The sequence below is a fragment of the Apteryx mantelli genome, chromosome 2 (assembly GCF_036417845.1).
Source record: "Apteryx mantelli isolate bAptMan1 chromosome 2, bAptMan1.hap1, whole genome shotgun sequence".
Classification (NCBI taxonomy): domain Eukaryota; kingdom Metazoa; phylum Chordata; class Aves; order Apterygiformes; family Apterygidae; genus Apteryx; species Apteryx mantelli.
In genome coordinates, this window is record NC_089979.1 from 104,610,276 (window position 1) to 104,634,651 (window position 24,376).

At 38.2% G+C, this 24,376-nt stretch overlaps 1 protein-coding gene across 6 annotated transcripts in view; it reads left to right on the plus strand.

Moving 5' to 3' along the window:
• Positions 1-22,656, plus strand: part of GRB10 (growth factor receptor bound protein 10) — a 158,351-nt gene extending 135,695 nt beyond the window's left edge. For 2 of the 6 annotated variants that reach the window (XR_010883417.1, XR_010883419.1), the window contains 11 exons: positions 1,218-1,292; positions 5,274-5,411; positions 6,030-6,140; positions 8,503-8,601; positions 12,424-12,501; positions 13,168-13,284; positions 14,154-14,220; positions 15,256-15,343; positions 18,190-18,283; positions 19,522-19,752; positions 21,142-22,656. Coding sequence is in view for 3 of the 6 variants with exons in the window: in XM_067291170.1 (XP_067147271.1) it covers positions 1,218-1,292; positions 5,274-5,411; positions 6,030-6,140; positions 8,503-8,601; positions 12,424-12,501; positions 13,168-13,284; positions 14,154-14,220; positions 15,256-15,343; positions 18,190-18,283; positions 19,522-19,668 (1,014 nt within the window). In the remaining 3 variants the exon portion in view is untranslated. The remainder of the gene's footprint in view (positions 1-1,217; positions 1,293-5,273; positions 5,412-6,029; positions 6,141-8,502; positions 8,602-12,423; positions 12,502-13,167; positions 13,285-14,153; positions 14,221-15,255; positions 15,344-18,189; positions 18,284-19,521; positions 19,753-21,141) is intronic. The other 4 variants (XR_010883418.1, XM_067291170.1, XM_067291171.1 and 1 more) reach the window with 4 other exon arrangements.
• Positions 22,657-24,376: the final 1,720 nt, after the last annotated feature.

Genomic DNA, 24,376 nt, shown 5'->3' on the forward strand with positions numbered 1-24,376 from the left:
AATTACATAGGTATTTTTAAACACAGCAAATGAAAAGGAGAATTGGAGGAAAATATCTGAAATTAAGTCATTCATTTAGCAGCCAGAAAGCTATCTGACCTTTGCGATGTAAAGATTCAGCATGAATGAAATATTGTAGGGCGCATAAAGTTTAAAAGCTCTGTAGAAGCATGTTGCTTGCGTGTTGCACAGTATTTGCTTCTGACTATGCTGTGATGGCATGATGGGGGAAAGGAGGGAGATGTCTGCTTTGAGACTGTTCATATCTGGCACGTGAAGCAGGGAATGCTACACAGTGTTCAGGTCTAATTATGGCACATATGTCCTCTCTGAAGTTTTATTATTTCATTTGTATAGAATGTGTAGCTGTCTGATCATTATAAGAAAAACACTGGGCTCTGTTATAGGGATAGATTTTGCAAAGGGACTTTTTCTTGACAGACTGAAGGGTAGCAAGTCTTGAGCATAAATTGAGTGTTGAACAAATAAGCAAAAACGTCAACAATCACACATGAGCTCTTTCTCAAATTAACGTCTGGGAATGGCAATTCATGTCAAGCGGTCTGATTGCACTGAACAGGTCATGTGTTAAAGCAGATACAGCACTGACCTGTGTTTTGGACAGAAGGAGAACATTATCAAAGGTAAAGGTACTTCTGGAGATTTCATAGCATCCCCACCTGAGACTTCCTTTAATATGTTTTCATCCTGTCTACCCCTGTGAGGTAGAGAAAACTGTTCTTTCTCCTGCTCTGCACGTCCCACATGACAAGCAGGGTTACAGAGAGGTTGTTGACAGAACGGTCTTCCCAGAGGGGGAGAGAAGCTATGCAGCAGGCAAGGAATCACTGAGTACCCTATTTGCAGGACCGTTCTTCCTATCCTTTCCTGGAAAGTAGAGGCAGTTAAAGATCCTAAAAAGCCCTTAGCAGAAGAGGAAGCAATCAGAAAATGCCCTTATGAAATACTGCATATCTGATATTTTAAAAGTCCAAATTCTGTCTGCATGGCCTCATGGTTTACGGCTTTTGGTGAGCGAAAGGAAGGAAGGAATTGCACTTGAAAGCCCTAGTATTACTTTCTGTGAAAGGGGATTTGTAATTTGATTAAAGAATAATAGTTTTAAAAAATTATGACTGGAAGAACATTCTGCTGATTCTAGGTAAAAGTGTGCAAATATAATATAACTTCAAATTGTCTTCTCTTTTTGTGTCTAGAATTTCTTTCCAGAGCAAATGGTTGCCTGGTGCCAGCAAACAAATGGCAGTATTCCACAGTCACAACTTTTGCAGGTACTGTAAGTTATCTGTATGTATTAAGAAGGTTTTGGAGATGGAGAGAAGGAGTTGAGAGGAAGAAAGGTCTAGAAATAGGTGGTCAGAGAAAATCCAGTGTAGGTAGTTAGCATATATTAGTAATGTCAAAAATACCTAACAAAGATCTGACCCGTTGGCACTGAGATGTAAATTATAAACACAAAGTATTTGTATTTATGTTCATATGTATTTGTAGCTGTTCTATTATTATTCAGCTTCCCCACATAATACTACACTGGGGCTATGCGGTTTGGCCACGTCTGGGTAACATCATCTTGTCCACTTAAAGACACAAATGGACTTTCTGTTTTCTTTCTCTCCTTCTCTTGTATTTTGTTCCTTGTAACTGCCAGCCTCCTTCCTGACTTTTCACCTTAGATCAATCAGAGGTCCTAATTTGTTTTTCGGGCTCCTAATCTTGACCTATCAGTTTTTTAAAAAGTAACTGAGTTCCTGTTACTAAGAGCATTTGCATCAGCTTCGCACATGGTAAGCTGGTAGTGTTGTTCTTAAAGCAGTATCAGCAGATATATTTGTAGAAAAACAAATATACCTTGTAAAAAGCAAAACAGGGGTATTCTTCTGTATGCTCCACATCATAGCATAGGAAAAAGTGCAAAAATATATTTGTACATTGGAAGATGGGCTTGGGAGAGAGAGAGGGTTTGGCCTTTTGGGTTTTAGTGTGCCATGTTTATGTCTGGTGAAGTTAACAATAATGACCAAATTCTTGATGGTTCAGCCAACTAGCTGCCCTTTTATATAGGAGAAATAATTATCTAGGAAGTAATTACAAGTAGTTGCAGACAATTGTATGTAGCATTTGTGAAGTAATCCATTTAAAGCTCCGAAAGTTAAATTACAGGTGTATGTAGCTTATGTATATGTGTTGGTAAAGTTATGTAATCTAGTGGCAATGGCATGTGCACTGAATTTATGCTGAAGTTTTGCTGTTATTGTACAATTTCTTGCTTGCCCATGAAGAAACTGTAGTTGTGGCACAGTTGGTTGAAATAGCCTTCTTTCTCTGAGGATGATGCCAAAGGATCAGTTCTCTGACCAGCAAGTCGTTCACTTAAAACTCTAAATTGGAACACTCCAATCTAAACACTGTAGTCTACATCTTTTTCACCTTAGCCATTTTCTCAAATGGGAAACATTCAGCTCACAGGTGTGTTGAGACCAAATTAAAACACATTGTTTCTTAAATGGTACTATTTTAAAAGACAGTGATGCTTGGAAAACAATGCCGTGAATGACACATGCAGATTATAAAGCAGGAGGCACAAATACAAAAAGAGAATACAAATACAGATAATGGATTTTTAGCATGATTTCTATCATTTTGCATGTTTGCAAATATGCATTGACCATCTATTTAGATAAAACAAGTTTTCACTGATTTTTGAACTAGTGTGTTCATTTTGTCCTGTAACTGCTTCAAAATCTATTAAATAGTGTCTCCAGGTTCACCGAAAGGAATTTAAAATGTTAGCATTCCCTCTTAATTGGGAAATAAAATGAAAATCAAACCAATTTCTGGAATTAAAAATGAATGTCACGTGCAACAGTGTTAAGCACCCTTCAATCAACTTTGTACTTGCACTCCTCTAATTAGGACCCTCCTTATCATGGCACGTTAAAGACTTGCAGAGCAGGAGCGTCTCCCTCAGGTTGCCACGCGAGTATTTCATGGCCTGTTTAATCAGTCTGGATTGTCTGCAGGAAATAGGCCAAACAGGGAGAAAGCACTTTGAATGGGCAAGCATTTCCATTTGCATTTCCATTACTTGATCTAAAACCTTGTGGAAACACAACTGGGGTGAACAGACTTTGCCACAGACTTTTGCATAGAGGCACTTACGCCTGGGACCCTTTCTTGTGCAATGCACTTGGAGAATCAAGTTTGCTTGTGTTTCTAGAAGGAGGATGCCCTAAAAGAGGAAGATGCTCTTGAAGATAGAAAATTTTGGAACCTAGTGTAACTCAAATGATGGAAAGAGGAAAACCTCATGATATTGTGACATCCAGTAGTTTGTTTCTGGGAAGTTTTAGTTTGGTACAGTCCAGGAAAAACATAAGCCTTGGGGATTAACAGTGAGTTTGTTTGAGGAAAGAAGATACGTACATTCTCTTTGGTTTGTTGTTTAACCATAAAATCAATCTCACTTAAAGCATTTATATTAAATTCACTTTTCTTTAAGAAAGATAAACCTATTTGTCATAATTTCAATGACAGTAGTAATTTGTTAAAGGTAAACTTCCTGCAATCTAATAGTCGTTAAGCATGTTGCATCTGAGGCCTCCTCAAACATTGAGTTAAATGTGCTGGGTTTTTTATTTATGTAAAAAATAGGGAAGAATATCAAACATCATGTCACAATATCATGTGCTACATTAAGAGCTAGTATTTTTAGTCTTAACAATAGCATTAATAATGGTAGGTACTGTTTTCCCTAGTATCCGTCTTGCTCAGATGTGCAAAAAAGCTTGCATCTTAGTTTATTTTGGTTTAAGTTTATCTAGGTTGGCAGAAAGAATATTTTCTCCTTGTGGTCTGTTCCCTTTACAGCTGAGAAGTGGATTCATAGTACAAATAGCAGGAAAATTGACTATTCTTTTCCAGTCTGTTGTGTAAGAAATAGCGGGGGAAGAAAATGGAAAAAATAAAGTTTTAATGCAACCAAAAATTCTGATAGAGGGCACTGATTTTTGGTTTTGCTTCCTGTGAGCATTGTCCACCAAATAATGCCAAAATATGACTGTCAAGATTTTCAGAGGCACATAGGCCAACCAAGTTTATGCATTTTTCTCCCTATTATTGAATTTGTTAGGAATTTGGCATTTAACCTGCTTACCAAGCCTTCTGTCATTTAAAAATCTGGCCCAGTGTAATAAGGGAGCAATCCATCAGCTTGCTAACCATAGTTAATACTTCTTTCCCTTGACATATTGTAAATCAAATGATTCCGTATGTGGTCCCTGTAATTATGTCAAGAGCTTAACTTATTTAAATACTTCTGGATCTTGAAGTCTAATACCATTGCAGACATTTATTTGATTGCTCTAAGTTTCAGTTTGCATTAAATGTTGTGTTGTCTGTCATACCCTTTGTCATGGGACAGGTGTGTGTGTATTGTATATGAATTTGGTGTGGGAAATCCTGAAGTAGGTAGTACACATTCTTAAACTTCTGTATGAAGTTCTGGATTTTGACCAATGAGCCCAAGTTAGACTAGTTGGCAGAATTGTTGTGGCAAGCTACTGTGTTAATTTTTTTTTAAGAATTAATAAGCTTACTTTGTGACAATTCAGACCAAGGCCAAGAGGAATGAGGACGCAGAAATATGGTTAGCCTTTTGGAGATTTAAGTATTCGCACAGAGAACATGGGAAAATGTCAGTGCATGAACTTGAGCTGATTGTTACTACAGCACTGGAAGTCCGCATGGTATATAGCAAATACAGTCATCCTGCCTGAGAAACACTATCTAAGGCTGCTGCTGTTTTACATCTATACTCAAACCAATCCATCTGCAGCTGCCTCTGAAGGGTGGTCATCCTTTGCCCTGGCTGTGCAGTCTAATTACCTCCTCTGCTTTGAAGCTCAAAATTGGGTGGAGACTGGATGTCTCTGCACACTTCTCTTAATCTGTCAAGAAATTAACAACTTTACCTGGGCTGGGGAGGATTTGTGAGTGAATCAGTAGTTCATCCAACTTTGCATCACTCAGTTTGCTAGTGATGGTGCAAGGGAGGTGGCAGGAATCGTTAGGCAGGCTTAATGGGAGGAGCAGGTCTATCCGTTTTGGTCATAGGTCAGTTTAAGCATAATGTTAAACTGCGCCCTAAGTCAGAGAAGTGGCTTGCCGTTTGCTTCTCCTTGCTGCAAATACAGTGCCAATTTTACAATAAATGTAGGGGACACAATCATCATTTACATTTTCCTCTCCAACAGAACTTTTTAAACTCCAGTAGCTGCCCTGAGATTCAAGGTTTCTTGCATGTGAAAGAGCTGGGTAGGAAATCGTGGAAGAAACTGTATGTGTGTTTGAGGAGATCAGGACTTTATTGTTCTACAAAAGGAACTTCAAAGGTAAGTTTAAAAAAGAAGTTGCACACTGCTAGCATGTGAAAGGATTTTCTGCTTTTACCATGGGTATTCTTTGTTGTTTTTTAAATATCTTCATAAAGCCCCCACGCCCTTTTTCTAATCAAGTAGAAAAGGATAAGCAGGCCATGATCAAATGAGAGTCAAGTCCTTGGTTCTCATTGCATGAAAATGGCTACCTAACATTGCTATATAATAAAGTCAAAGTAGCCAGGCATCAAACTGTGGCTATAGAAGTCACGTTAACAAGGTTATCAGGAGAAAACATGCAGTCTCCAAACACATTGTTCATTAATTTATTTTAAATGGTATTTCAAACAGTATTTTACATTATCTCATTTTCAGATTTCTCAGGAGCATTGTAATAGGCTATAGCGTTTTGTATCTGAATAAGTATTTTGTCAACTTGTATAAAGCACCTTCTGATAGCAGGCTGATATTTAAAAAGTGACATGCACTGATAACTTTAAGCTGTTTTGAAAGACAAGCAAAGTGTTCATACACTGCCCTCTGTTGGATGTTGTTCTTAGAGGGATGCAACACTTGCAGCAAAATGTTCCAGTATCTTATTCTTACATTTTATAAACCACATTATTTCCACAGGAGCCAAGACATTTGCAATTGTTAGCTGACCTAGAAGACAGCAATATCTTCTCATTGATAGCAGGCAAGAAGTTGTACAATGCACCTGCAGACTACGGTTTTTGTATAAAGGTAATTCTTCTCATTAAGTTCTTCCAAAGTTATGGTCAGTGTTCATAGCTCAGATTTCTGTTTCTCAACCCCAAAATAAACTTAATTTGGGCTTAGAACTCTGCAAGTGTTTCTGTTGACTTCAGGAAGACCTGATCTTTAAAGTTTTTCATTTGGGAGGTTTGCTCTGTGACTCTTGCCATGGTTTCATGTGACACTTTTAACACTTTGTCTGGTGCTTCTTTTGGATCAAGTGGCAGTATATTTTTTTAGCATTAGGCTTACCAATACAGCCTTTCTTACAGATGATGTTTTTCTAGAGCATATACTTATACAGCTTATTTCTATGGAGGAAGTAGAGTAAGGCATAACAGCATGGAGGCCTGTAGCTAGCAGTGTCCCCCAGGGGTCAGTCCTGGGTCCAGTATTGTTCAACTTATTCGTCAGTGACCTGGATGAAGGGACAGAGTGCACCCTCAGCAAGTTTGCTGATGATACCAAACTGGGAGGAGTGGCTGATACGCCAGAGGGCTGTGCTGCCATTCAGAGAGACCTGGACAGGCTGGAGAGGTGTGCAGAGAGGAACCTCAGGAAGTTCAACAAAGGCAAGAGCAGGGTCCTGCACGTAGGGAGGAATAACCCCAGTCACCAGTACAGGTTGGGGGTTGACCTGCTGGAAAGCAGCTCTGCAGAGAAGGACCTGGGAGTGCTGGTGGACACCAAGTTAAGCATGAGGCAGCAATGTGCCCTTGTGGCCAAGAAGGCCAATGGTATCCTGGGCTGCATCAGGAAGAGTGTGGCCAGCAGGTTGAGGGAGGTGATTCTCCCCCTCTACTCAGCCCTGGTGAGGCCACATCTGGAGTACTGCGTCCAGTTCTGGGCTCCCCAGTACAAGAGGGATGTGGCACTGCTGGAGCAAGTCCAGGGTAGGACTACAAAGATGATTAGGGGACTGGAGCATCTCTCTTATGAGGAAAGGCTGAGAGAGCTTGGCCTGTTCAGCCTGGAGAAGAGAAGACTGAGAGGGGATCTTATCAATGTGTACAAGTATCTGAAGGGAGGGTGTCAAGAGGATGGAGCCAGACTCTTTTCAGTGGTGCCCAGCGACAGGACGCGAGGCAATGGGCACAAACTGAAACACAGACAGTTCCATCTGAACATGAGAAAAAACTTCTTCACTGTGAGGGTGACAGGTTGCCCAGAGAGGTTGTGGAGTCTCCTTCTCTGGAGGTATTTAAAACCCACCTGGATGTGATCCTGTACAATGAGCTCTAGGTGACCCTGCTTGAGCGGGGGGGTTGGACTAGGTGATCTCCAGAGGTCCCTTCCAACCTCAACCATTCTGTGATTCTGTGATAATCGTCTTTTTCCTGATCAGATTGCACCCATAACAGGAACAGAGCTGTCCCTTTTATGTACTGTCACCCATGTGTCAGTAAAAAATATTTCAAAGCTCCATCTAGTTTTCTGACAAGAAGTCATCTTCTGTGTCTCTATATCACAAGTCCAGTAAGAGTATCTGAAAAACAAGGCTGGGAGCTGCTTTTATTGACAGAAGTGAAGTAGTCTCCTTCCTAATAGCCGTTCCAGAGCTAGATGTTTGGGTTTGCCTCAGGGAGTGGAGACTAGCTGCAGGACACATTCTGAACTGATCAGAGCAGATATTTGGGAAGATACCGAGTGGGAAGAGCCCAGGTGCTCTCTCTGTAGTACAGCATCAGATGTCAATATAGGCAGCTTCTCTCGTCTGTTCTGGACAAGGCCTGCCATTCTCTGCAAGTACAGGCAGCTTCTTCTATGGTCCATGTCAGCAACAATTCCTCTGCCCTGCTGCCAACAGCTGAGTAGTTTAGAATGGATAATTCTGAAAGAGATTGGACTTGAATGCTTGCGTTGTAGAAGACTGCAAGTGTAAATGGTGAGAGTAGTGCTCGTGGAGTAACTTAACATCTCTGTATCAACAGTAAAATTGCAGAAGAAATTCCAGAGCCAGCACTGACTTTAGGAGAATGATGATGGTAAAAGAAATGGGTGTGGAAGGGGAGATGTGGTTTCCAGATCTGCTTCTGTGGAGTCTTCAGTGTGTGGCTTTGGGTGTGTTACTTTGGATGCGTTACTTTGGTTCTTCATCTTGAAATTGGGGCTAATAATTTTTTCTCTTATTAAAAAAATACTTGATTCTGGGTGGTAAAATAGCCTGAGTCCTTGTTCCTATAAATTGCTAGAATTGCAGAGTATTTCAAGGCAGGCACTGAAGTTTATCCTATTGGGTCTAGCTGTGTTTTTAGGTCTCTCTTTCAAAATATGTTTAACTTGTACAGTAAACTTTCAGTGTTGGTGGTTTCCTACTGAATGTAGCTGAATTCCCTCTAATACTTTATAGCCCAACAGAGTGAGAAATGAAACTAAGGAATTGAGGTTGTTGTGTGCTGAAGATGAGCAAAGCAGGACATGCTGGATGACTGCCTTTCGACTCCTCAAGGTACATAATCTCTCCTATGTGAATAGAGCAATATCTGTGGTTAAGTAGCATTGGTTATTATGTTTATGAGAAAATATGAGATGGTGTTCTTAACCATCATCTACTTCCAAATCAATAGCAAAATTCTAGGTAGATCTGTCCCTCCTAAGCATTTATTCACAACACTGAGCTGAACTCCTTGCACATATGATCAAATACAATTTTAGTTTTTGGGACAAACTTATAATATGTGAATGAATCAAGAAATTGCATAAGAAAATATCTGCAAATATCTATCTATCTATCTATCTATCTATCTATCTATCTATATTTATCTAGCATAAAGCTAAAGAAAAGGTTTTCATCTTGCCAAGAGGTTATCTGAAATAGAAAAGAGTGCTATCTAGAGCCATTGCCATTTTTTCAATTTTTGGAAGGTTCTGTAAAATATAAATAACAAAAGTAAGCAAGCCTGTCTCTGGGAGAAGGTTATTCTTATCTGAGAGCAAAGAGTGAAGTTACTTGATAATAAGGAAGGAGGCTTCACAGTGTTTTGAAACAAAATCAGCATAGAAAGAACTGAGGAGAAAGTTGAGTGTTTTGTGCTCTTTGAAGCAGAGCCCTTCCTGATTTTCACAGGGAAATGTACAGAAGTTTCTTTTATTCTTTCCCTGAAGATACGGCTTTGAAAACTACTGAATTCTTCTCCATAACTTACTAAGTCCTCAATATTAAGGGGAATATATGTATGAATATTATATATATATTATATGTATACACTATATATAATATATCATAGATATACTATATAATATATCTCATATATGCTGTACTACCCATGAAAATCCCACTTCTCTTTCAGGCAGTTATCCTACTTTCTAATACTCTGTGCTAAAGTCTTATATACAGCATGTAATAAAAACTGGAGGCATGTACAAACAGGTACTGCAGTATCTAACCTTACATACTTGTCCACCAAAATAGAACTGAAAGCCTTGAGCTCAGTCAGCTTCCATTCTCTCTATAGTAAGCAGATAATTTCAGATACTTTGAAAGGGCAGGCCAGAAAATCCCTATACTGTATGTCAGGAGAAGCAGGGCCGGACCTCTGGGCAGGGAAGCTGGGTGCTGTGAATGACACGGGATGGCAGGGCAGCCCCACAGCACCCCGGCCAGGTGAGTGGCGTGGGGCTGGTGACGAGGACTGGGGCCTACCCAGAGCATGGCCAGCGCTGGGTACGGCCGCAGGGATGAGGTCAGGCCAGGACATCAGGTGAGCAAGGCAAGGGCAGGGTCAGCGAGGCGCAGGGCATGCTTATAGCACTGCACAAGCAAGGGCCAAGGGCAGCAGCTGGAGCTTAAGAGCAGCTCCCAAACCAAAGTGCATGGCCCCTGAGGCGGTTTGTCACAGCGTTTTCTCCAAATTTAGCTGTTTTGCCAGCAGTATTTGACCTGGATTTGGCACAGGGAGCCAAACCTTGTCTGGGGCCAGGGGGAAGAGGCTGCAGAGTTTGCTAGGGCACACAGGGTACTCACACCACGGTGAAGATAATGGCTAAACCCTGGGACCAGCGTTGTCCAGCGCACTGGAAATTAGACAGATGCGGCACTCTGCTGAGCATGTTGGATCTGGAAATGAAGGCTCGCCTGCTTATCGCCAGCCTCTGAGGTTGGCATGCTCATGCTGTGTCCTTTTGGTGACCTCCTCATACCGAGCTGTTCCCAAAGTGGGGGATCTGTCATCTAGGGGCACCGTGAGCAAATTGCTAGGATGTGGGCATAGCAGGGTTTTAGAAGTTATGCCAGGGTGCATCTTGAGGCCAGGGTGGGTTTGCTGTCCTAAGTCCTCTGAACCGAGTGATCAGAACCACCTTTCTTGCCTATGTTGCAGGCCATATCAGCAAAACCTTTATCCCCTGCTCTACTGCAGGCTTCTCACTGGCAAAATGCCCTCCTTCCCACCATAGTTTCACTGCCACCTGCTGGAGGTGCATTCCTACAGTATGTGTCCAAGGAGCTGAAGGGAGGAGGGTCTGTATTGGAAAGAATATGAGATTTTACCACTTCCCAGTCTGTATGTGGCATTGACTAGCAAATCTCCAGAGATGCCCATTGCTGCATGAACATTTTTTGTTCTCCATCTGTGCTCCTCTGAAATCTTTATCTTGTTAATTTATCCTCAAGACATGACAAATTTTCACTACAATTACCTGTTCCTCTCCTTGGATAGATTTTCCATCATGCAAAACCCTGTAAATGTAGGGAAAGCAAATTGGAGTTGTAGGCCTGCAGGTATGAAAATGCAGCTTTTTAGACTCCTGCCTGTTCTCTAGTTAAATTAAGTGTTCATCTTCCAAACCAGAGCACATCTATTTGAATGCTCTCCAAAAACTAATTCATTGATCTTAAGGAATGATTATGTATAAAGTATAGTACGGAAGTTCCTTTCCTATTTTAATTTGTTACAAAAGAAAGTGTACTAGCCATAGGTACTTCAAGTATGGCCCAGGAAAGCAGTCCCAGTTACAAGATGCATATTTTATTTTGTGGAGTTGATGCCTCTGTTGGCTGTCATAAGCCTCTCTTCAGTTACTTTACTTAACTCAAATTTAATGTATTGTAACACCTGGCGTAGGAGTTTTATTCACCAGTCAATTCCAAATGCTTCCTCTCAACTGTCTTTTACTTTTCCTATTTACATAGAACTTTGCACTGTGGGAAAACTGAAGATCAGATATTTGTAGTAAATCATGTCTTAAAGATAGCACTCCTCCTGAAGGAGCAAAAACTAGAATTTAGTTACATAGGTGAAGGTGCTAATGTTCGTGAAGAGCAAGGGGAAACCTTACCAGTGTGTAGAATTAACTGTTCTTATCAAAAGTGTAGACATGCCTCTTGCTGTGGCTTTGCTGTGCTATCAGTAGCAGAAACAGTAGTATTTGGCAGTAGATTTCTGTATGCTAGCATCTAGCATTCACCCTTAGATAGTTAACACAAGGAAAAAAATGTTTTGTTTTTAAGGAATGCTAGGAGGATTAAAGATGTTCAGTCAGGGAATGACAAAATTAAGGCTGACCCTCCTTTTAGTTACCTACCAATTTAGCTTTCCATAATCATACAATATACCTTGTTTACAACGTTATATATACCATTTTAATTAGAACATTCAATAAGTAATGTTGATATGCTTTGGCACAGTGTCTCTAGGGAAGGCACAGAGTAGGTGTTTTCCTACCATCCTAGCTACTAGTGTTTCTAAAATTTATCATGCTCAATGAGGAACATGACTGGAATTCAATCAATTTATTCTTATAAGGATGAGAAATGAATAAAAGTGTTATTTCCTGAAGAAATTTATTAAAAGTGCTAATAACATTAACATTTAAATTCAAAAGTGAATTAGAAAGGTTCATATTTTATTATCATTACAAAAACTGAGTTCATCTTTATATTACCTTTTACAGAACTTCATTTGAGGGTTTTTTTTTAATTCAAAATATTAGAGGACAAAGAGAGGGGAAATTAATGTGTGTTCTGTCCTCAAGTGCAAGCTTGTATTCTATAAGAAAAGCATGTCTATATTTGAGAGTGGCAGAAATGACCTGTGTATTTCGCTAAGGCTTGTAAAGGTGTTATCTTTTAAATAAACTTATGCACATTTACTGCTCAGTTGGCATCTGCCAATCACTATTGCTCAATGCAAATTGCTTTGGGACAGCTTCTGATCATGAAAATAATAAGCTGACAGCACCTTGCTCCAGTGTAAGTGGTGTTATGAAATCACTACAAATTTTTTCCTGGGTATATCTGTGAATAATAATTTCCTTGCATTTCTGTTGGCAGTATGGAATGCTACTGTATCAGAATTACAGAATTCCCCAGCAGAGAAAATCCATGCTTCCACACTTTTCCACTCCAGTAGTAAGTAATGAACTTTATTTCATTAATGTATATTGTTGGAAGAGATACATTTGCTTTTGCATTTTAAAAGTGGTAAATTTTACACTAATAAATGCAAATTCAGAATTGTACAGCAAATCATTGTAAAGTTTGCATTTTGAATGAGTACAGTTTTTGTAGTTGGCTCTCCATTATCTTAGGCTGATAGTATCCACATGGTTTAAAAATCTTGGCTATCTCAGGTATTTTGAGATGTACAGTACAGAGACATCTGGCTGTCCCTGCAGAAGCCAGTTTAGGCCTGGCAAAGCTAACACTTAAGATCTCCTAAAATGTGTTGGGTCAAAGCTGACTGTTAGCTATCTAAAAGTGAAGATCCTATATTTGGGTCCAGACTGGTCCTGAAAATGCCTGGAGCATAGTGATAGGGAAAGCAGGCAACTTAAGCAATACAGATTTTATTCTGACTTTGAATTCTCTCTCTCTCCCCCATGGTCTAAAAAGAAAAAGCCATATATTTTTTTGTCTGTGAATCTTTTCTAAGGAAAAAGAAATTATCTGTGTTCTCTATGATGTTAAAGGATAGCTCTGGAAAATCTTCTGAAACCAAAATATTTTGAAATGTAACTCTCTCAAGTTGGTTTTTTCTTTCCCTGTTTTTTGAAACAAGTGAAAATTCCTTTTCAGAGAAGTGTATCTGAAAACTCACTAGTAGCAATGGATTTTTCGGGGCAAATAGGAAGAGTTATTGAAAATCCTGCTGAAGCACAGAGTGCTGCCTTGGAAGAAGGACATGCTTGGAGGGTAGCTATCTTTTCTTTTCTATTTTTGTAATTAGTAAGTGTCTGTTGAGAGCCAAAACACAGAGTGTGGTATGATATTAGTGCAGTGCTGGTCACAGTATAGCTTAGCTCCGACCTGAAGCAATCACACTGCAAGCATGCAGATCTGAAAGTCAATATCCAGCTTTAGCAAAACTGTCACATTCACAACAACCTTCTACCACTGCTTCTCTGTCCCCCTAGTGTCCAGAGGAAAGTTGAGGGGGAAAGCAGACCCACCAGAACTTTACTGCCAGTTTGCAAAACCAGTCTCTGAGGAGGAATATGTCAAATTAAATGCTTCCCCACATGGAAGAGGCTGGGGCTCTGACTAATGGCTTGCTCCCAGTAAGTTTAATTGCAGAATCTACAAGAGGCAGGACCTCTTGCAATGAAAACTGATGTAACTTGTTTATAGTGTCTTGTGGACAGACAGCTGCAGTACAAGTTTTCCCACATGCTCGTCTCTCAGGGAATAGGAGTTATTACTGAAGCACTAGCTAGTGCTTTATGTATGGGAGGGAAATACTGCTTGATTTACTGAGTGCCTGGTGTTTTGCCTGAGCAGAAACATATCAGACTTTTCTTTTTTTCTTTTCTTTTTTTCTTTATTTTTCTTTTTTTTAAGATACTGAGCTTTCATCATTAACATCTGGCTTCTGTTTTAAGCCAACTGAAATGAGCTGCTGCTTGTAGATTAGTCCCCTTCAAAGTTGCATTTCTTTTTCTCATCCTTGCACTAAACTTGCCCAGCCCCCAGTTTCCTGTAAATTAAATCTGTATTGCATGTGCACTAATTCTCTTCTGTAGAGTTTTTAGTCTGGATTTAACGGTAATTCATTTTCTCTATAGAAACGTAGCACAAGAATGAACATCTTGGGTAGCCAAAGTCCGCTCCATCCTTCCACACTGAGTACAGGTAAATTCTTCTGTTTTGTAAGGGTAGTATATGAGGCCTCTGCTGGCAAATTAAAGCTATATTTAATACAGGGATAGAATGCAGCCCCATAATATTAATGCCTTGATTTGAAATACAGTGTTTTATCTTTATCAATAACTTGTATGTTGTTAACAGGCTTACATGTTTGAAAGCATACATATATATAGACATAGTAGAAGGAACTTTTTTTCCTTTAAAGGGACACTCAAGATGTTTTCAATTTTACTCTTTTGAAACACAGATTTTATGAAAATTGAGACTCCATAAATGTTTCCTTTAAAAACAAAATCCAGAAGTTGATTCTTCATTTTAGACAAGAAAGTCAATGAGTGATCTGTTAATCTTTAAAGAGTAAAAATAGGACTCTTTAAAATAGCATTCATTCTACAGTAATTGAATAATGTAAAATATGGTTGCCCATAATGTGAGTCCTGAGATTTTAAGTTTAGTAAAGTAATAAGATATTGCATATTAATACTCTGGACTTCTTAGCGGAAACACAACTATTCCATGTTTCTATTCTGTTGAACAGAATTTAAAATACCTTTTGAAAAACAACAAAACATAAAATATGTTTGGAGGTATCTCCACCCTTGAAAGCACAAGTTGAAGTGCTTTTCATTCTTCCAGAGTTAAAGGGTCTTGGGTCTAACTTTCCTTATTAGCTCAGACACAGTATTCTATGAATTGTTTTGTCACAGTGTTTTCAAGGACCTATGAGAAGACAATGTTGTAAGAAATATCTCTTGATAACCTAATAACACATCTACAAGTCATAAAATACATGGAGAAAATGCCTATGTACTTGTATATCAAGTATATGCAACTGCTGATGCATTTTTTCATGCTGATTAATTTTTTATATTGATTGATTAAAGATATATTCTCTATCCCACTTTTCAGTGGGATCTATACCCACTTTTAAAATGTTTAAATAACTAATGTATCTGGGGAAAAAAGATGTTATACATGCTACTGTTATTAAGCATTCTCTCTTTCCCCTCTTGCCTCCAGTTATTCATAGGACACAGCATTGGTTTCATGGCAGGATCTCTAGAGAAGAATCTCACAGGATTATTAAGCAGCAAGGGCTTGTGGATGGGTAGGTACCCCTGTTGTTTAGCATTTATGATTTTATGGAAAGCAATTAGAGAAAAGAGCATGACTTCTGCTGTTAATGTTCACAGGGCTATGAGCATTTATGAGTAACTTGATTCTTGAGTAGTTCCAGTTTAGCCTTTCAGGATTTCAAAAAGACCAACTACCTAAGTGTTTGCAGGAGTGGATTCTAACTCTTAATCCAGAGAATAATATATTAAGAGTACACATAAATTCTCTCTTCCTTTTTCAGTAGAGGCGATAAAGTTTTTGGGAGAATGTTAGAAGTTTAAAATAATTAATTCCTGCAACCTATATTGAGGGAATATTTTTTCAGGCAAAGCTATACCTAGCCATTTGTACACAAATGTATAATAAGCCATTTGTGCTCTTTTGCATGTATCAGAGCAGTTAATGTTGATTTCTCACTACTTATTTCTCTTCTAGAGCTAAGAGATGCAAGTACCTGTTCCAGTTCTCTGAAATGTCTGTAGCTGAGATTTAAGTATTTTCTCGGCATCCCTGTTTCACTTATTTTTATATGTAGTTGGGTTATTGTAGGGAAGTTGCTTAACCCGCATTCAGCAATTTTTTATTTGTAGGACGGGAAGAACGTAGGTGTCTTTAGTTTATTAATCTCACTGCAGCTAGGATTAAGGTAGAAACTTCCGTGCTGGCTTTGCAGGAGACAGTGAAGTTCAAACCTCTCTACAGCATTTTCTGATTCAGGAGCATCACTAATGTTTTTGACTGATGGCTTGTGAAGAATGAAATATATTAGAATATATTAGAGAAATGGCTAGTGCCTGTACACATTGATCAAGCAGTGGGTTTTGATTGTCTTGTTTTTCAGCCAGTGTTGCTGGGCTATAGTTACTGGGACTCAAATGAGATTTCCCTTAGCAGGCAAAGAGAAATCTGCAACAGAGAGAAGAGCTTCAGTAAGCAAAAGAGCACTACTGAAAGGGCACATTACCGATTTGCTGGATTTGTGCTTCTCTCACACTACAGAACTTCTTTGCACTGACTCATTTCAACTCGTTGCCTTAGAAATATAGTGGCCCATCCTTCTTTGGGTTTTCATAAAGGAGTTAATGCTTTTGAGACAGTGTTTTATTTGTGCTGTAGGCAGCTTACTCACTGTGGAGGGCTCAGATTGGTTAGTCTTTGGCTGTATTGACATCAACTAGTAGCAGCGAAGGAGCCATGTTACCCATGTGCTCCAAGATCTAAAGATAGTGGTTCTCAGGATTAAAAAGTCTTGCCTGTGTTTTCCTGCTCTTTATGCTCTTGAACAAAAGAGGATAGAAAGTCAACCATGGGGAAGAAGTGGAAGTCTTCTGATGGCTCATATATGATGTTCAGCAATATGTATATGTATATATATGTACATATATACACAGCTGATACTGCTAGCATTTGATTGTTTCTGGAAGCTATTGTTGAGAGTGTCTATATTACAGTCATTGTTTGTGCAGACAACCCGTTGCTTGCCAAAGAGGTTGAGTAAACACTTGCAGGATCACCTGGGCTGAGTTCTGTGCTGTGCGCTTATGTTACCCTTGCATTACCTGCGATAGCTAGATCAGAGATAATTTAGAAGTGTCTGCATGAGCTGCAGTGACCGTAGCACAGATAGATCGGCCTCCCTGAGAGGGAGCCTGATGTGTAAGGTCTTAGGTCCCTTTTCCACACATCTGATCTTCTTAGGTAGAAAAAGAAGTGCTCAAATACCTTGCATGTTTTCCAGTAGTGGCAGGACATGCCTGACTTTTAGTATTGGCATGATCCTGGTTATCATAGTGCATTTTTGTGGTATTGACATTTCTCAATTGGTTTTAACAAGCTAGAGTAAGTTCTTTTGGATCCATAAAACTGCAAGCTGTTCTTGCAACTCAGCCTTGGAGACGTTTGTTCCTGGCATAGCGGTTAGCAATTCAGAGGGCTTGAGGCTTGCCCCAGTAGTATGCTTGTCCATCTCACAAATCCACTAATGATTAGCACTTTGAGCCTTATGCCAAAGGTATGTTCTTGTTTCCTGTTGCATGGAAAGGTTTTCCTTCTTTAGTTCATACATGTTAAGGGAAGGACCCATTTCTGACTGCCCAAAATGTCTACATTTTTTTGTTTTTCAAAGTGTGGATTTAACCGTTTGAGTTAAGACTTTAGTTTTGTGATTCAGCATAAAAGTGTTATCTTCCACTAAGTGCAATAAATTAGCGTACCTTGTTGCTAGCTATACTTCCTAAAGTATATTCTTTTCTGATGCTGCTGTGAAAAAAATTCTGTGATGGTTTTAAGGCAAAATCAGTGTGTGTTTCCCCCGTATTGATAATTTGGATTCTACCTAATTGATAGTCATTTTAAGAAAGTAATGAGCAATTGCAGCCATTTAGCCTGAAGGTAATTTTGCTAGCACTGTATTTCTGAAAACTGATGCAAGATACTGGAGAATGGGAACAGATTAACAGATTCTCATGTATTAGTTTCCCATCTTCAAATTCTCTTAGAGAAATCCAAATGTGCTTTTGGAGTTAAGAACATTTTCTTCGTGAGAATGCATATCAGTAATAGAAAGCTGAATTAGAGAGACCAAAAAAAAAAAAAAAAGCATCATACAGATAGAGAGGAAGAAGTACTATCATATATATTTCATTTTATTTCTTGTGTTGATTAGTGTTGCATATACCTGGTATAAAAATTGAAAGTAAATTGTCAGATATGGAATTGCTTTAATGCAAGTAAAGAAGAGTTAGACAATGATACAAAATGACCAAGTGGTTCTGATTATTTATAAAGAAATGTTTTGTGGTATTCAAATCATGAATTTTAAAAAATGTTCTCTCCTAGATTATTTCTTCTCCGGGACAGCCAAAGCAATCCAAAGGCATTTGTACTTACGCTGTGCCATCATCAAAAAATAAAGCATTTTCAAATCTTGCCGGTAAGTAAATTAGTTTTGATACTGATCACAAAAAAGCAATTTTAAATCATAAAGCTTTGACAATATCTGAAGAGACTTCTTAAAAAGTACTGATGTAATTAATAGGGATATTCCCATTAACAAGTATAATCCTTAGAATTTTTCAAATGTCTGACTAAAATTCCTTGTTATCATTGCCTGGACTACTAACATAAGTCACTTAGGTTATCAAAGTTATGCACAGAACTTGATCTCTGTGACTGACAACAATTGACTGCAGTTGTCTCCATATCACTTAAGCAGACATAGAATAACTTACGGAAACTGTAAAATGTTTTATTTTGGGGGTTAGCCAATAATATGTTAAACTGAGATTTTGAGAACCTATTTGATTTTATTTTGACCAAAAGGAGCATCAGAACTTTAAGACTGTGTGCATCTGTTTATTGGTCCAAAGACTTTTTTCTCTTGCTTTTTTTACAAACAGCTAACGAATATTTTTGTGGTGTTTCTGCTTTATATAATGGAGACAAGTGCTGTCTCTACAGTTTTCAGTTACTCTGTGCCCATGAGCTTTCACTTTTCTATAAAAGATATTTCTAGTGGGGTTAAGGTATGTTCTTTTCTAGTGGGATTCATGGACACCATGGTTTCCTGGAGATCTCTGGGCACTAGATTTTTTGGGCAGTGCCCATCATTTGGGCATTATAAAACTAAGATATTTTTAAAAAATGAGGTCTCTGATAATGGGGAGATGAGTTTTAGAGATGCAGTCTTTCTTACACTCAACCTTGGGATCTTTTTGGAAACTTTGCTGCAGTACAGCAGTGCATGTCTCCTACAAGAACTACACTGCTGGCTAAAGCCAAGAAGTTCAAAGAATATTACAAATCTCTCCAATCCTATACCAGTCCATTGCATAAATAAACAGGCAAAAGCCTACCCAAATGTTTGTTGTAAGCTGATTAGTGCTCTTAGTACTGGGGCCTTTTTGCAAATAAGTAATAATTTTGAAGTTAACATCTCAAGAAAGGTCTTGGCCTGCAAGCCATATTACACTAAGTGAGTTTCAGAATGTTTTTGCATTGAGAAGCTATCAAATTTTGATTTAACCAAACCTTTTTTGTGTCAAGAAGTTAAAAAGTATTTTTGTTGTAGTTATTGTTATCTTACAGCACACACTTTGAAACATTATGTTTTGCCATGCTTGCATCTCTTCATGTGCAGTCTAACTTGAAAAGGATGTTTTATTTCTCCAGTGTGAGGATGATGGACAGATATTTTTCAGCCTGGATGATGGGAACACCAAATTCAGTGATCTTATCCAGCTTGTTGAATTCTATCAACTAAACAAAGGAGTCTTGCCCTGCAAGCTCAAACACCACTGCATCCGAGTGGCCTTATGACCTCAAATCTGACTCTCACTGAAGACTGGATTTGCTAGAAGAGTAATTGTAAGAGAAAGTTGACACTGGGGAATTGGCAGATCTGTAAGTTGGTAAAAATAAATAAAAATATTATGCACCTTGGGACTCTGAAAGGGATGGATTCGACTGGTGCCAACAGACCAAGATTTACTGGTTTGTCCAACACCTAAGAGTGATTGCTGCTGAGTGTCCCAGCATCCCAAAAATGGGGGGAGGGTATGTAAAACCATTAGCAAATTTGAAACAAAACTGGAAACTATCTTGGCTGGGCCACTTAACAGGAACAAGTGTGAAGAGAAATCTTTGAAAAGAACTCTTGCCCTGGAATAATCTTGACAATTAAGACTAGTGTGTTTACTTTTTGTATTGATCACTTTTTTTGCACTCCTACTTTGTTTCGGATATTGTATGCAGCCTATATTAGGAGCTGATGTGGCTTTTAAAATTCATGCAGGAGTTGGGTATTAATCTGCACCCTAAAATGTATGGAAAGCTTCAGCCTAAAAGGATCTAGAAGAAAATCGCGAAGTGTGTATGTGTGTGCGCGTGTGCATGTGTCTCAAAACTTCTCTGGAGACCCGAGGTTCGATCACCTGCAGATGTCTTTGAAGAAGCAATGTGGATACTATTCTAAAAGAACATAGCACCATATATGTACTCTTAAAACTGTTGATTTGTAGCATTACGGCTGTAGTATGTTGACAGCATATTAGTGGCACCCAGTCATGCAAAGACTGTGTTAGATTCTATGCACAAATTTTTTTATTGAAGTGGTGGTTTGGTTTTTTTACAGCCTTTTGACTGTTTTCCTGAGGAAACTTACTGTTACTAAATAGTAGTAGGACTGAATAACTACACTTGTATCTAAAACCACCTTTTTTTTTTGTGAGAAGATTCTTCTGCTGGTAGTCTTAGTATGACAAAAAAAACAAAACAGTGTTTTTAGCTTTATAGCTCCTTGAATTTTCAGACTGTTTCAAAGAGCTTTTTCCATATAGTAAAGCTACAGTGACAAAAAGCTCTTTTGGGGAATAGGACTTCAAAAGAACTATACCCCCTCTGCTTTCTATAGGGCCATGAAAGTTTACATGGTGAGAAGGAACATACTGAGAATGGAAACTCATTTAATTGTGACTGGCATTTGTGAGCTAGTTGCTGGCAATATCATCCATCCAGGTGACTGGTGATTCTTGTGTCACACGCACTAATTCATGCCAGTATCTATTGCAGACAAGCACATATCCTGCTCTAGTGCTGATTTGTCGTCAGAACTCCTTTATTGTTAATGTTTAAATTAATTATTTAATGTTTACACAATAACTTTTCTGATGATAAATCAGTGTTAAAGTTAGGTTAGTCCCATTTTAATCCTCCATTTGCAAATACCATTCTTTCAGAAACATAGTTGCTATAGGGACTGTTACTGAATTAACTTTCCAATACTTAATGCAGTTTATCCACACTGGGAAGTATTTCGCCCTGGGAACTTTCAGAACATAGTGAAGAATGGAGCATTCTTAAGATGGTAAATGATTTACACAGACTAGTTCATCCTTTACTAATATTTGCCACTGGGTTTGAAATCCTAGCCATCTGAAAGAGTAAAGAAGGAAAAACAATTTTACACCCTTAGGTCTTCATGTAGTGTTGAGAATAGCTTAAGACAAACCATAACCTGCCTGAGTCATCCATATCAGCTTATAACTATGTCAGTGGTATAGAAACACTGTATTTTAGTTTACAGAACACATTTAGTATTCTTTTTCCATTTAATGTCTAGATATAAAAATGAAGAAACTTGATTTTGTTTTTAGTAGAAGCCTTTTTTGTTTTTTTAATTGTACATAGTGAAATGAGTGTTCCTGCTTTCTAGACAATGTATTTTAAAACCTTGAAATTAAGCTAACTTAAGTCTGACTTCACTTTGCATGCTTCTATTTGGCCCCTATTAGGAGAAAAAAAAGATACTTGTATTGACTACATTACCAGTTTAATAAGACCATTTATGCTGTAGTTTTAAGTTTTTCTGTTTACATAGCTTAGTGACAACCATGCATTTTTCCCAGTAGGCGTATAGTATTTGCAGTGTTTCATATTTATAAAAAAAAAACTTGCATCTTATTTAAATTGAGAATAAAAGTTTGACTATGAATCATGATTTTTGTATGTAGATGGTTGACTTAGTATTTTGTACTTTTCCCAGCTAAAGTGAGCTGTTTTGAGAAAGTGACCACATTCAAAGTGGCAACAATCTTACTTAAGCAGATCACTGCTTTTGTCTTCTTTCTGCTGGAAAACAGTCAACACCATCTTAGTTTTCCAACAGATTCAGCTGGCTGCCAGCTCAGAATACCAAGGACTGAAGGACATTTGACTCTTATTTTTGTATTTAAATGACATGAATGTAAAGGGGATGCTCAGGGTTGTTTTGGAGCCTGTTGAATTTTTATCTTTTTGCCTGTGATTTTATTTTCTAAATAAATACTTCATGTAGCAATCTTGAATATGTTGAGAAGGAAAATGCCAAACCATTTTGGTAATGAGGTTACTAGTTAAGTTATGTTACGATAGGTGTTAAAGTACAAAAACCTTTTATTTGTTAATTAATCTTGAAGAAACACGTGCCTCAGTTTAGATGTTTTGTCTTATCTTTTCTGCACTAAATACCTGACAGTTTGACCAATCAATGCACCTTTCCAGTGGCAAGACTTGCTTATCGTAAATTATATTGTCACAATGCAAGATTTAGTGACTGTAAAATGGAATAAAGTTTAAAGTTTCAGGGAATGCAAAAGGTATTAACTTAAGAGACAAAACCTTTATTCAATATGCGTTGCTTCATACTGTAAATAGCTTTTTGGCTTGTGAACCTAATTGTAATCTTTCAGGTATTTTTGTACAAATAAGGGACTGATATTCTGTTTCTTGTAATTAGAAATAAACGTTAATACAATGCTCTTCATTTTATATTGGAATTTATGTCTTCTTTGGGGTATATCTCCATACACAAAACATCTCTTGCCTTAATTCTGAGTTATTTGGGGTGAGTTGTCATGTTAAAGATCCTTTAAGAAGAGTTAAAAGGAAAACAGAATCCACACGATATCTTTATTGTGGCTGTTCTGTTTTATGATTCCTATTAGGACAGTTTGTCCTTCGTTTAAATCAGAGCTTGTTCACACCTGGTGTTTGAGGAAGACTTTTTTGATATTCTGCTATGATATTTACAGTGTTCATTTGGGAAATGTTCTGGAATTGAATCAGCAATTATACCACTAGCATCTTTTGGATCATAAAGCAAAACTACAGCTCACTGGAAATGTAAGCTATACATAAAGCACTCCACTGGCCTGAGAGTTGTTGGATCACAAAACTTTTTAGTAGTACTTTTAGAAAGCAATTATTTAATCCTGTAATGCTTGTATTCATGTGGTCTTTCTGCAGTTGGGTGGAAAAGCACACCTGCACAAAACATGTTTTTGCTTAAGAAAGCAGTTTCACTGGGGAAGGAGGCTGGGGGTTCTTCTGTTGGATAGAATAATAGAAGGTTGGAAATGTTTTCACTTCTTTTGTTCACAATCCTTTCCTGTCCCTGCTTTGCTAATCCACAGAAGCCAGCAAATGCATCCCACTTAAAGCAGCAGTCACACTGCAGCTTCTGCATGCTCTGGTTTCATGTGAGTTTGTATGGCACTAGGGCATAACTTCTGTGTCCTGTATTATGGAATTCACTCAGCAATACATAAAGGCAAAGTAGTTTTTTGGTTTTTTTTGATATTGCCAAGATTTTTTCTATCTCGATATGCATGTTACTTTAGAGACCTATAGCTGGTAAGTCCAAAGTTAAAGTGCTTGGAGTTCACTATGCTGCATGCAGCTAAATCAATTTATGCTTTTCATTGAGTTGCATAAAGGGAAGTGCTTGCTTACAGAAAGTTTTTCAGGTGCCTATTTCTTGCTTAGCTAAAGGAAGCTATGCTAACATTGAAACTGGCCCCCTCTGTAATCATAAGAAGTCGTTCTTATGTTATTCTACAAAAAAATAAAAAAGAACCAACAACCTTACTGCCTTGTATATATCATGTTTGGAACAGACAAGGAGATGGCACACAAAAAAAGCAGCATGGTAGATAGGTGTTGATAAGCACTCTAGCATGAAGTTAATGTGGCAAAATATTTTAAAAGCGTTTGGACCTATGAGTAAATTTATATCAGATTAGTGTTTTACAGCATGTGGCTGCAGCACTTTTATCCTGACGTATAGAACCCTAAAGCTGGGTTTGTTGTCAAATCAAATCACTGCTCCAGCCTGTACCCACAAATCCAGATAAGAAAAACACCATCAGATGAACCATTTCCCTTCACATAAGTCAAACTATAGATGACTTTGGGTTTATGTTACTGCTAATTTAGTGATGCTTTAATCTGGTTTGTTAATGTCCAGCTTATCTATTGCTTTGTGTCTCAGGTATTGTTTGTCTAACATATTGGAAACTTATGCAACAGTATCAGCAGATGGAAAAGAGAGATATCTTTCTTTGAAATACCCACATTGCATTAATTTGGGTTGCTTCTGCATCCTAACTATCATGTCTTCCTTCCTTAACTTTGAGCACAATTTAATTAGGATTTGAAAACTTAATATAGCCACAACTATGTCCAAGAGCTATATGACTTTCATTACATA